General features: G+C 41.1%; 1 protein-coding gene across 3 annotated transcripts in view; it reads right to left on the bottom strand.

The window, feature by feature from the left end:
* The window catches only part of sema5ba (sema domain, seven thrombospondin repeats (type 1 and type 1-like), transmembrane domain (TM) and short cytoplasmic domain, (semaphorin) 5Ba), a 180,273-nt gene that overhangs the window by 19,990 nt on the left and 146,614 nt on the right, over window positions 1–13,669 (bottom strand). For all 3 annotated transcript variants that reach the window (XM_028590629.1, XM_028590632.1, XM_028590631.1), the window contains 4 exons: window positions 5,084–5,201; window positions 4,463–4,647; window positions 1,225–1,368; window positions 725–872 (listed from right to left, as the gene is read on the bottom strand). In XM_028590629.1, coding sequence (XP_028446430.1) covers window positions 725–872; window positions 1,225–1,368; window positions 4,463–4,647; window positions 5,084–5,201 — 595 coding nt within the window. The remainder of the gene's footprint in view (window positions 1–724; window positions 873–1,224; window positions 1,369–4,462; window positions 4,648–5,083; window positions 5,202–13,669) is intronic.

Below are 13,669 nucleotides of genomic sequence, written 5' to 3'. Positions count from 1 at the left end.
CGCTGATGCACTCATCTGTTGACATTTCCAAATGCCTTCCTACAGTTGCTTAACAAAAGCGGGCTTTCCACACAAACGTACACACGTCATTAGTATGAGAAAAAAAGAGAGATTTTAACTGTGTTGGGCTCGGGTCGGTTGCGGTTACTGCTCTGCCGGACGCGGACCGGGCAAGATGGCAAACAATGGTGTTTCCTGTTCTGTTAATATATAATGCACAACTGTTTGTAATATGTGTATGGAGATACTGAAATAGACATTTTTCTTTTTCTGTTGAAAACTGAACTCCAGGTGGTCCCCAGAGACTGTCAATCAACACACAGTGACAAAAACATTTAGTATTTTTCAAAATAAAAAGTGACATTTTGTTTTTGACGTCACTGACTTCATTGACATTTAAAAGACCTTTATTTTGTAAACAACTAGGCTAAATGTGGACACAAGCTGAGCCCTTCACTGTCAGGAGAGAAAATCTGTATGTATTTATCTCTGCTATCATTATCTGCTCACCTTTATAATGATTTACCGTCATTTCATTAAAATGCAAGTTCAGCCTCCAACACAGAGGATCAACACATGTAGATTAAAATTTTCTTACAAAGCCAAATGTAAGCTTACAAACCTACAAGTTCTGTCGGAGGCAAAGAGACGGATTCTACTGACCTTGACAGATGTTCTTCTGTCATTGTTTGTTTATCTGGGTGTGTATTTGTGTCTTTCCTACCAGTGCACATCCTGGGCAGCTGTTGCCATTCTCACAGGTGCGGACCCTGGAGTGAACGCCTCCCCCGCACTCGGTGCTGCACTTGGTCCAGGATCCCCACGGGGACCAGAAGATAGGCTGAGGACAGGACACCCCTTCATTGCAGAACCTATGGAGATGGCAGTGGTGGGAGAGGATGTGGCGGAGTTTGAGAGGATTGATTGTAACAATAATACAATAGCAGTGAAAGCTTATTTACTTACTTACTTAAAATTATGAATTGAGACTTGACTTAGATTTGACCTACTCGGGACTTGATTGTCTAAAGAGATATTAAAGCTAAAGCATTCAAGTCTCACGTGACCGCCATACCATAGTACTGATAGGTTGAATATGAGGAGGGAGATTCTATTGTAAGATTCTATCGAGTTCATTATTCGATTGGAAAAATGCATTTGAATCGTTGCAGTCTTCAGAGAATCAAAGTTTGGAAAGTAACTTTATAAAATAGTTATCCTCACCTCTCTTCCCTGCTCGGCCCCACACACACACGGCCACCATGTCTGGGTGAGGGGTTGTTACAAGAACGCTGGCGAAGCTCGAAGCCCGTACCACAGGTTGTGCTGCACTGCCCCCATGACGACCAGGGCGTCCAGCCTCCATTTCTATGGCAACAGACACATGGAAAAGTATTAGCAACCTATTTCATATTGGTTCCAAAACCTCCATAATTATTCACTAGTGCTTTTAGTGTTATTCTTTCACAGGATGTTCTCCAATGCTAAAGAGAAGAAAAAAAGGGCCTTTTAGCTTACTCTAATCATTACTCTGATTCTGAGCTTCTGGAAACAGAAATGCTAACACACACAGGGAGCTCATTCTGACTGGGAAACATTCATTCAATTTGCTTAAGTGCTATGTTCCTGGGTAGCACTTCTCATGATTTAATTGCCACTTTCTGCAAAAGCACAATTCAATTTTGACACCAAGGATTAAATCTGGCCTAGCTATCCGGTGGGATGAAGGTGCCTAAGCTCTTTGTCTGTGCTCTGCTCTCTGTAAGGCTGATTGGCCAATCCCCCTGCAGACAGAGCCGAGGAGAGGTGTCACCTGGATGTCACCTACATTTTCTAATAAGATCCCTCACGTTCTTGATCTTTGTCATGTTCTGTTAGAGTGTAAATTGAGCCCTGAAGTGGATGTTCCAAAGTCAGTCGGGACATTGCTGCTACAATAGCAGTTTAAGAAATTATGTTATATTATAGAAATTATGTGATGAGTTCTCATTTGCAAATTGACAGACTTTATGTGCTCAATCATAGCATTGTAATAATGTGTAACTTGACAATTTCAAGTGTACAAGTACATCACTCACCCAACCTAAATGTGCACTACATTTTTATTTATGATATACTGTAGATCTTAAGCTAAAATATAGTAAATCCACAGCTTCAGCTTTGTTTTAGACAAAGCAAGTTATTTTATAAAGAATGTATTGCATCAGAGTAACAGTTAAAACACAATAAAGAGAAAAATAAAATCAATTTAAAAAGTAAAATAAAATATAATAAAATAGAAATAGACAAAAACAAGAACAGACGAGAAATACAGTTTAAAAGAAATGTATTTTGCCCCGAGGCTGCTAAAGAATAGATTTTAAAGTGATGTTGCAGGTTCATAAATCATTTAACTAACTGGGAGTGTAAAGATTTAAGAACAGTATTTAATGTGCTCTGTTCTCGTGGTTCCCTGGCATTTCTGAATGTGCTGCAGTGTTCTAATTATCATTTTTAAAATTAAAAATAATTTACCATGGAAGATCACGTGACCAGCACCCACAATGGTCGCAAGAGACTAGAGCTCTCGCACCCACCTCCGCATTGCATTAAATAGCCAGGTCTATTACTTTTTCTTCGACGCCAAATCGTTTTGTCTGTTTTCATGGTGAAAAAGCAGGTCTCGTTGTCACCTAAACTATCTACTCGTACAGAGAAATCTGCTAGCATGGCGACGGCTAATGGCGCGGTGGCTAAAATAGCAACTGATGTTAGCGCGATCCCTAACATGGAGGACTTAATCGCTCAGGTCTTGGAAAAGCAACAAAGTATGCTTGAATCAGTGATCTACAACACAGTGAAGAGAGTGTTAACGGAAATTAACCTGAGATGCAGGGAATTACGGTACGTGATCCGGAGCAACCTGACTGCGTCACATTCACGATCCAGCGGCTTCGGCAGCTTGACGGGACACAACACCAGCTACACGCTGAAGGCAACTCAGACTCGCTTGTCTGCCCGGCCGCCCTGGGAGCGACCCACGGAGCGAGAGAGTTCACCTTCACTACAGCCACGGAGCCGGGCGTTTTCTGTCTGGAGTTGGATATGGAGGACAATGCGACATACACACGAGCCGCTCCGCACCACGGCCTGTTGCCGACGACGGAGCCAGAGGACGGCGGTGGGACTTTGCGTTCGGTGCCGGGGCCGAGGCTAGCAGACCCAGCGGCTGTGGACTATCGGTATCTGGGCTACTGAACCAAGTTTGACATGAGGACGCTGTGTGTAGGTTTTGGAGCCAAGCTTTGAAGGAACATTTAACCAAACTGTAAGAAATGATGAATGCTGGCTACTCAGTCTACAGTCTATGTTTTGTGGACATCAAACCGGGCTGAAAAGAACATGATAAATGCTGAGGACACGGTATGTAAGTTTCGGAGTCAAGCTTTAAAGGGACACAGACTGTGAGTAAATGATAAATACTGGCTGGTCAGTTTACAGTCTATGTTTGTTAACATTTAGCCAGACTGAAAGAACATGAGGGATGCGGTCTGTTCAGCTTATATTTTAGTTTGTTACTCCAACTAGATTGGTGTGTTTTTCACATAGCTTAGTTCAGAAATTGATTTTCACATAGCCTATTTCGGAACTCAATAGCTGATTTTTATAACATTGTTCATGTTTAACATAAGAGTTCACTAGACCTGTTTCAATTAGCCTGTGACTTAAGACAGGTGGTGCAGTTTTGAGCTGCGTTTGATGTGGCCACGTATCTTACAGATAGGGGAGGGGGTCTCAGAGGGTTAGGGGACTTATTTTATTTTTTATGTTTTTGCCACACCTTGCTCAGAGCTAACAGTTCACCCTTTTGCTACAGATTTGTCAGCGAATTCCGGTAGGGTACTCAAGACATGTATGCGTGTACATTTTGAAGATGGCTGAGCTTTCAACCCTTTCAGTCTTTGATTGAAAACATCTTTCCAACTAGCGCATTAGGAACCTTGTAAGTGTACAGACAGTTTATTAAAAATATAGTACCTTTCACGTATACATGCGGGCGCCATCTTGGGAAAGCACTCACGACCAGTCGAACGCCGAACGCTGTGCAACCAGTAACCAGTAACATAGCTCAAGCCTGGCGTTCTCAAAGTTCTCAATGCTTCGGTTTACATGTAGGCACCCTCATTATGCTACCGTGGAAGTGTGATTTTGAGCCTTGTTAGTGGTATAGAAATAGCGATTTCTTTTTACTTTCCTCGTGCCCCGATGACTAGCGTTATAAGCTAATTAGCGGTTTGCGCTAAAACTGGTCACATTCAATTAGCATGGAAACATATCCCAGAGAACGGTTGACTCAGTAATCATGTGTTATTAACCCCTAGGTTCATTTTGCGCTGTATTTCTCCTTTAATACCATAGGCTTGTGATTAAACGCATGAAGAATCAATTGATTATTATTGTAAAAATATTTTTCTTTCCCTACCTCGAGCAGTTGGAGACCTCAATGCTGGGGCCCTCGCAGTTTTTGCCTCCACATCGAGGGGCAGGGCTGTCACAAGACCTGGAGCGACACAAACAAGAGCTCACACCATCCACACCATCATCATTGTTGCAGGGTTGCCATGGCGCCCAGGTCCCGAAGCCACCATTGGTGGTTTGGTTCCGCAGCTGGAAAACAAACGTCAGCAAACGTGAGCCGGGGCTACTCAACCATTCAACACTCAGTGCTCAGAGTTTATAATACAAGTAGTTTTAGAGTTGTGCTGCCAGACAGGACTTTTACTTCTAAGATGGAGAGAGAGTTTTCAGAGGATTAAAGGGGAATACATTTACTGCAATTCACTTCACTTTAGCCAAATTCAATCCAGTTGATCTTAGTGCAATCTAATCCATTTCACTTCAGTCCAATTCACCTTCCTTCCTTCTTCTACTACTCCTATATCCTGTCTGACACACACAGATGTAGTTAGTCATGGATGATACCAAACACTATGACATGTGAAAGATTACATCATCAGGGCGCCTGGGTCTTACGGGTCCCATGACAGATGTGACGCCGTGTTAGCCCTTCTTACAGTAAGTGCTGCAGTGACGTTACTCTTACCGGACAAACAGTGATGTTCTGCTTCCACTGGCTCATGTTGGAGCTGTCTTCCAGTGTGGTGCATCTGCGCTGCCTGAAGTCCCAGCCACAGTAGGGATCCCTCGCCTCCAAGCACAGCCTGCAGGGGACAGGAGAGAGGAGGAGGGAGGAAGACTGTGTTGTCAGCAAAGTAAGTAGTTTAATTGTTTAATTAAGACACAAGGCACATTAATGAATTTAACGTAAAATAGACTTTTTTTTTCTGAGTGGCACATTTGCCATCTGTTTTCCCTAGACAGATGTAACAATCACCCTTAAATATAAAAAAAAAAAAAAAAAAAAAAACTTATAATATCTTTATAATAAAGTACAACATTATGCCCAGTTTTAAAGGAGCTGTCCTTGAAAAACTGAAAAAGAGCAGGCTGGGACTGTCTCCACTCAAAGACCGTTTCCCAATACGTTAAATACCTACGTTTATGTGGCCGGACTGGCTATCAAAACAAAGAACAGAACAAAGAACTTCATACAAGAGTTACGTATTAAGCGGTGAGTACAAATCAACGTTTTCACAGATCCTAGACACAAAATTCTAATTTTCTTGAGAAAAAAGCCAAAGAATTGCCATTACAATGGACATTTTAGACAATAAATAGAATCAATTGAAAGTAAAATAGATGACTGTATGTATACAACTAAAAAAAGTGGATTTAGTGTTGTTTCTTTTTAAATAAATACAAAAATAGAAATGCATAAAATTAATCAAAACGTAAAGAATTCTTAAAAAAAAGAAGTTAAAAATACTGTAAAGACAAAGCCAGGGCACCACTGTCTATGATGAAGACATATCTAAACATACAGACCTACTGTACTATACCCTACTGTACATGCAATATATAAAATGACAGAACCAGACTTTTCTGTGCCATGTTCCTCTCTCTATTCTCACACAAACACTATACACGGTACATCACCCAAACAGTGATTAAATATTTGTAAGCTCCTCCAGTAAAACAGAGGCTTAATGATGGCTAATTAAATCTAAAGCTGTTAATGACGAAGCTAAGCTGCAAGAGCTGATCTGGATGCCTCAGGAACGCAGGAAAAAGGCATCAACTGAATAACCCCTCTCTCTCTCAAAGACTCCCCTTCACTTTCTGCCTCCCTTCCTCTCCTTGATATCCGTCTTTTGTCTCTCTCTTTCTTTAACTATCCTCCCTCGCTCTGATCCTACTGCCTCTTCTTCTCAACTCCTTCATCACAGTATTGTAAGAGTCCTTCCTCTTCTCTCTGCATTCAGCTGAAAGGAGTGATTCTTCTTGTTGTTGTGTTTTTTCTTTCCTGGCACATATACTTTCCCGGTTTATTTGAAGAGCCCTGTAGTGTTTTAGCCTGGAGGTTGAGGAATCTCCAAGTGTTGATACAGCTCTCTGTGCCAGGTCTGGAGCTCTGTGGTGAACCCGAGGTCGGCTTAGATCCAATAAAGACATTACTGCTCAGCCAGCACATCAGAGGTGACCCCACAGACAAAGAGCGACAAGCAAAGGAGGGAGAAGAAGAGAGGCCATGTTCTCTGGTTATCTGTGACACATATGGAAGAGGATGACTTCCTTCATTCCTTCCTTCATTCACCGCTAACCTTCTTTAATTAAGCTACACTATTATAGCAATGCCAGATGCAATCTCCGATATAGATGAAACAATAATCATAATGAGGTCAGCCACAAATTCACAGATCAGTGAACCCAATAGTTCATTTGAAATGGCAGAGGGAGGAGCATGTTGACATTTTCATTCAAGGTACACACACACACACACACACACACACACACACACACACACACACACACACACACACACACACACAGATCAGCTAAGCGGAACAATTAATGTGTGCAAGGATGGAATATATAATGTTGGATGAAAGGGAGAGGTGGGAAAAATTTGAGGCCTAATTAGCTCTGGGTAAAGTGTGCCGACAGGCAGACTGGGAGGCTTCTGACCTCAGGGAAAGAATGGGTTAATCCTGGATTCACCCTGTTTGCAGTAATTAAGAGAAAAATGCTGTTGAAAATATGAAAATAATGAGTACAACTAACGCCGTTCATGCTGTAAGCTCTAAAGACCAGAAAAATGTATCAACTGGAAAGAAATGCTGAGAAATTGATTGCAGTGCAGGTGAGGATAGGGGTTAATGCTGTGGGATAAGATATGAACACAGCTGCAGGCACATGTAGCACAGACACCTAAAACACAAGGTATGCTTATACTTTGTCTCAGATCTGTACTATACTGCACTGTATGGCCAAACGTTGCATTAGATGGACAATGCAATGCACAGTTCAATCAACAGTGGCAGTTGGATTGATACCAATACATATTGCATAATTTTCTGTTGCAAAACAGGAAAGTACATTGATTTCTTTTATACGAACTGCAAAAACTGCATAGTATGACATACAGTATATAGAATACATACTTTATTCTGCTGATATAATATGACAAATTGGGACACAGTGCAGGTTTGCAGTCTCAGTATTTTCTCCAATAATTTCCTTCACCTAAGGCCATTTAATAAATAAGGATTTACTATTGGAGAGAAAAAAAGGCATACCAAGGCGTTTAGCTCCGGCTCTGAACTTTCTGCAGCTGCATAAAACACCAGCCAAACGCTCTCAGCTCCTTTCTGTCCTAACGGCACGCTGTTTTTCAAAAACAGGACCGCTGTAAAAGTCAATTAGAGGCAGTGTGGGTGAAGAGAGGGCAGTGTGATGGGAATAAAAAAACTGACAGTGCAGAGGAAGGGATGTCAGCTCGGACAGGAAACTGAGTGTGCAGATAACAGGAATGTGAGGGATCTAAACTGTGTGTTTGTGTGTATGTTTGAGAATGAGCAAGAGAGAGAGAGTGTACATAATCAAGTGGATTTTCTAAATACCCCCCCCCCCCACACACACACACTGTATGGTGGGTGTGTCTTTGTACTGTGGGTGTGCCATTAAGTGTGAGAGCATCACTTTGACAAGTCTGCAGGGAACAGGCTGATATTTAATTCAGCAGTGTGCATGCCCAGTGGCACACTATATCAAAATAGAGAAGCCATGGAAGATGGCTGGTTAAATTTTAAACAGACAAGCGGCAAAACCCACCAGCCTATATAACAATATTTCTAGTAGAGTGGCATCGGAAGATAAATCTGCCAGATTCTCTATGTGGGGGTGTAATTGGCATTTTAAATAGTTTGTGAATGCTGTAAAAACCAGTGTCTCCTTTTATTACAGGCCCTTTAACAACTAGACATTAAAACAATAGTTCACCTCGCCTTTAATGGCAGGCCATCAGTATATAATTGCAAATATGATTACCAGAACTGATCAATTATGGATTGGAATCAGCCATTATTAGCTGTAGCGTTGACACTCTGGAAATACATTAGCAAAGGGTGTCTGGAGGGTCTGACTCAGTTAAACATATGTCTGCATACGCTGGCCTCTCTCCATCTCTCCACATAAGCGATGGCATTTTTTGCAGCCGCTCTCAGGAGACCACCAGTGACAGGCTCTCAGTCCTGATCCTCTCTCCAGGGGAGGGAGCCCATCCCTGGGGCTTTTTTCCCCGCTGTGCTGGGCTGAGTTGGCCATTTAGGAAGTCTGCTGATGATGAATCAGAAACACAGAGAATTCCTGCTAGCACTCAGCGCTAATAAATCCAATTAGGCCCAGTTGGAGCCAGCCTGAAGACTGATGGTGTCGGGTCCCAAAAAAAAAAAAATAATCAGGAAAACAAAAGTGAGATGGCTGTCTGCCAAAACTGCCTGCTGTTCTCCATGTAAAATCTTAGCCCCTGATGAATAAAAAGGAGCTGCATCATCACCGAGAAACAATGGGAGGCATAGACAGGCTACAAGATTTTCTGGTGCTTTGTGAATAGAAATGAGCTTTACATATACAATATATTATTATTATTAAGAGAGAGAGAGGACAAGAAAATATAAATATATTCAAAAGCAAGGAATTAGATGGCAGATAGACAGGAAGATGGTTAAAGGAGAAATAGAGAGACAGAAAAATACACGAAACTGACAGAGATTAGACAATAAAAATGTGGACAGAGATAACGCAAGACAAGAGATCCAAGAGAACAAAAAGCAAAAGAGGTGAAATTGGGAACAGCAGTGAAAAGAACTGCAGGAGTTTGATATAATTAGACTAATTTAATAATCTAAACCCAGTATTGAACCCCTTATTGACCATCTTTCAACATTTATAACCAAGTAAAGTTATGAGATTCAATGGAGCTATGTAATAAACTATTGTTTGAAAAGACTGAAGCACTACAGTTTTTTTAGCCTATTTAATGTTCACAATCTGTAAATAAAACCAGAAAATGTAAGATCTGAAATGCTGACTACATCTATCTGACACATTAAATTAACAGGTGTAGCTTATTTACAAACTATATATTTTTTTACAAATTACTTTAGCCAAATAATGGAGATAATGGATAATAATTAGCTAAAGTCATGGATATGTTGTACATTAACTTCTTCGATTCCAATGACTGAAACTGTGGTACACGGCTCTGCAGAGCAGTCTGCTCTACTGATCTCAGGTGAACGGTCAGCTGCTCTCTCTCCTGTCTGAGGCTGAATAACTGGAACATGAAAACCGCGGGTCCCGTGAAATATGACAGCTACAGTTTATCGGAAAATAGGGTTGGGCACACTGACTTTGATGGATTTACTGTTTATCAGACCCCAGATGAGACAAGAAACTAACGTTAGTGAACGCTACGGTGACGGTCCCTCTGCCTCTGACGCCCGGCTGCAGGAGACGCTGTATAAAAATAAAAAGAAGAGACGCTGTATTCCTCCGACACGCTGTATTAACGTTACTGTTTAAAACACTTTCCAGGTTAGTGGGGGTGCATACCGCTCAAAACCAACATTAAAAACTTAGTAATCTTCCCTCAGGGTTTAGTTTGTTGCTAATCTGTGTGTAAAATGGTCTTTTTATCAATTTACTCACAAAATAAACATTTATTAGCTACAGCTTATATAATCTGCTGCCAGTGACGTTTGTCATTTCAGCCAATGAAAGCAACAATGGCTAAAAAAAAAGGAAATTCAACCTAGAAGTTTCGCACATTCTCTCTTTGCTTACAGAAAAGGTTACTGTGTTCGATAAGAGATTCATTATCCTCTGAGCTTAGCAAATCCAGGTATTTTGCTGGAGCCAAAGTGTCCAAACTGGCTATCATAGCCTGTTGCTTGTTTTTATCTATCGCTCATGTTACAAATTTCACCCCCAAAAAAGGGAGCAGAGTAGTTTGAATTTGTCAGCATCAGGGGATTTGAAAGATGACGAGCTGGAGGTGAAGACACACAGAGCAGACACAGAGCAGGTCCAAATCAGGGCTGAGAGAAAGAGGAGGGCAAAAAAGCAATATAGACAGAAATGTAGAGAGAGAAAGATACAGAGAGCAAAATGATTACACTGAGCTGCAGCCAGAACAAAGCCTGTAATAAAAGTAACAGCATTCTGGAGCAGTAATAAATACATCCACTGTGTGGACACCATCTCTCCCTTTCTCTTTCAGTACTTGGCTGGTGAAGTGTTCCTCAGATTGGTCAAACAGGCTTAGCAGCAGTGAGCTCCAGAGGCCTGCTGACAGGCTGGCAGCCACAGCCGACAGTAAATTGGGTTTGCTGGGTATCGGCCTGTAAGCTCCCCTCACACAGAGACAGACAGGGAAGTCCACACCACTGTATAGGGGTCCTATAGGTATAAAGTATACACTGGTTTTAACAAGCAGCCACACACACACACACACACACACACACACACACACACACACACACACACACACACACAGACTGTAGCAGAGATGCTAATGGTCAGTGGTTTTCTCCGATGACCACCTTAAGTGGTTTCCTTATGTTATTTTAAACTCCTGGCTGAACTGCCTCGGCTTCATGACTGCTGCCAGGTCACTGTTAATCACACACATACAACCACACACTCACACACACTCAGCAAATTGAACCAAAGCTCCTCAGGCGGGAATGTTACTATCACCAGCAGGACAATTGTACCTCTTGTAATAAAACATAATGTTTATGTAAGCAGATGTTTGAGCGGTGGTTTGGCTGCAGGAATAGAACAGCTACAGAAAGCCTGATTTGTTCCGTTTCATCCTCCAGGACATTATCCTCCTCATTTATTCAGCATTTTCTCCGTGTAGTTATTTCTGTTTCCGTATTTTTCTTATCTTTTTCTTTCTCATGCTCCTTTTCACTTTCTGTTCACCAACAACTGCGAAAACAGACAAAAACAGCTTGTCTTACACCTTCAGTTTTGACAAATGTTTTGAAAGAAAAGTAAAAAAAAAGTACTGCACTTTCTAAGTTGGCTTTTTGTAGGATGTGGCACAATGCTACTGTTCTGAATGAGACTAGTAGTTTCATTCTGTATTTGGCAGCATTGACTTCTTTTCTTCCCTCAGTGAAAGGAGAAAATGAAAAGCCCTGATGGATGCAACATTGCAGCTAAGCTAGCATGCCACTGTGGCCAAAATAAATCACTTCACTAACAGAGCGCGATAGAGAAATAGGGGCTGGGTGGAGGACAGAGTGGTGCTGTTAGCCACAGGAGCCAATTGGCCAGGTCAAATATAATTACCACAAATAGAGGACAAACACACACAGACATGTGTGCACACACAAACACAAAAGCTGCAGCATTTGTCTGCGAGCTATCACTAAAAGCCTACAAATCACTGACTGTTGAAAAGGTTTAGCACTGTAACAAAAAAGAACTTCAGTTAAAGATGATGATGTAAATGTTATTCTACTCTCAGGGTTGCAAAACTCGCCAGAGCCGCCTATACGGATCAATAACAAAAGGAAACGTGAACTTTAAAAGCACCTAAACGTAATTGAGTTTTCAACAACTGCACAGGCATTCAAACCAACATATGTGTATGCTGCCGTAAGCTAAACTGTAAATACATGTTTAGACAATCACAAACATGCGGCCATGAGCAGCGTAACTTCGGAACTCAACGACCCTGGCAATATAATGCTGTCTTTCAGAAGCTTAAAACATTCAAAGAAATATGTGATATTGATTAGGCGTTGATGTTATGAAAGGGAGATGGAATACTGCCATTCAGGTGAAAAAACAGGCTCCTCCAGTCAATGAAAAGTCCACGGACAAAACAGTTATTGCTAGCGATTACCATATTGAACTTGAGGAATCATCAAAACAGGTAACTGACTTCATGGCTGATTTACAAACGATACTAGATAAAGAACTGAGAGACTTTCGCCAGGAAAACAGCGGTGCTCTCCTGAGAAAGTAAAGAGGACATTAAAACAACCAACAGCAGAGTCGACAAGGCCGAAAAACAGATCTCTGAAAGAGTGAGAGTGCACGTGGTGGAAGATGCAATGTCAGAGATGCTGAAACTACAGGAGAAACAGGAGGCCAGGCTGACTGATCAGGAGGGTCGGTCAAGAAGGGAGAACATACGTGGTATAGCAGAGGAGGGGGTCGAAAATAATTCCACAACGATGGCTAGAGAGAAATTCCTGCCTCCACTGAGGATCTGGATAGAGTAATTTTCAGATTTATTTGGCATTGGAAGAAACCTCGGATAAGGTTTAAGACACTTCAGCTATCCAAGGAAAATGGAGGTCTCTCCCTCCCAAATATAAAAGATTACTATAGAGCAGCACAGATAAAAAATCTTGTTGATATATGCAATCCATCCTACACAGCAAAGTGGAAGGAAATAGAATACAGTATATCCAGCGATATTCCTCTTCAAGCTGTGATTGGTAATACTGTCTTAATTAAACGTGTGTGGGTTTCCAATCCATGGATAATGTCATCACTCAAAATGGTATCAGGTGCTAAAAGATCACAGGTCCCAGGAGCTCATCAACCTTATGATGAGATGGATAGATTATGATTTCAGATTTCATACCCATCAGAACAGATGCAAGATTTAAAAAATGGGCTGAAAACGGTAGAGTGACCTCTACAAAGATGGAGCACTAAGACATTTTCAGGATTTAAAAGTCTACTATGGCTTAACAAAAAAGGTTTTTGCAACTTAGACATTATACTGAGAAAGTGATAAAAAGGCGGACATAGATAAGACAAATCCAGGTATTCTGAAGGTCTTCTTAATGAGTTACAAGTCGGACCCAGGTCGCAGGAATATCTCAAAATTGTAGAACAAGTTGAAGGAGTTAAGTGAAGAGGACATGATTTATATAAAAGATAAATGGGAAAAGGAAGGAAAAATCACTACACTCAGAAATATGGGAAAAAGATCCAGCAACAAGTTTGAAAACAATGGAGAAGCACATCTGCACTTTTTCACTATTTTAATTATTGTGTCCACTTGTATAACCAAATTCTTTTTTCTTTCTGGATTTACAATTATGTTTAAGTATGTCATTCCATTCTTTTCTACGTATATTATTTATTTTATTTTTTCTTTAAATCAGAAAAAGATGCATATTTGTTGTGCACCAATGTGTTCCTAATAAAAATTTGAATAAAAATAACAAAAACACCAAATACAAACATGCACACC

The sequence above is a fragment of the Perca flavescens genome, chromosome 11 (genome assembly GCF_004354835.1).
Source record: "Perca flavescens isolate YP-PL-M2 chromosome 11, PFLA_1.0, whole genome shotgun sequence".
Lineage (NCBI taxonomy): Eukaryota > Metazoa > Chordata > Actinopteri > Perciformes > Percidae > Perca > Perca flavescens.
This window is presented reverse-complemented; position numbering and strand designations above follow the sequence as displayed.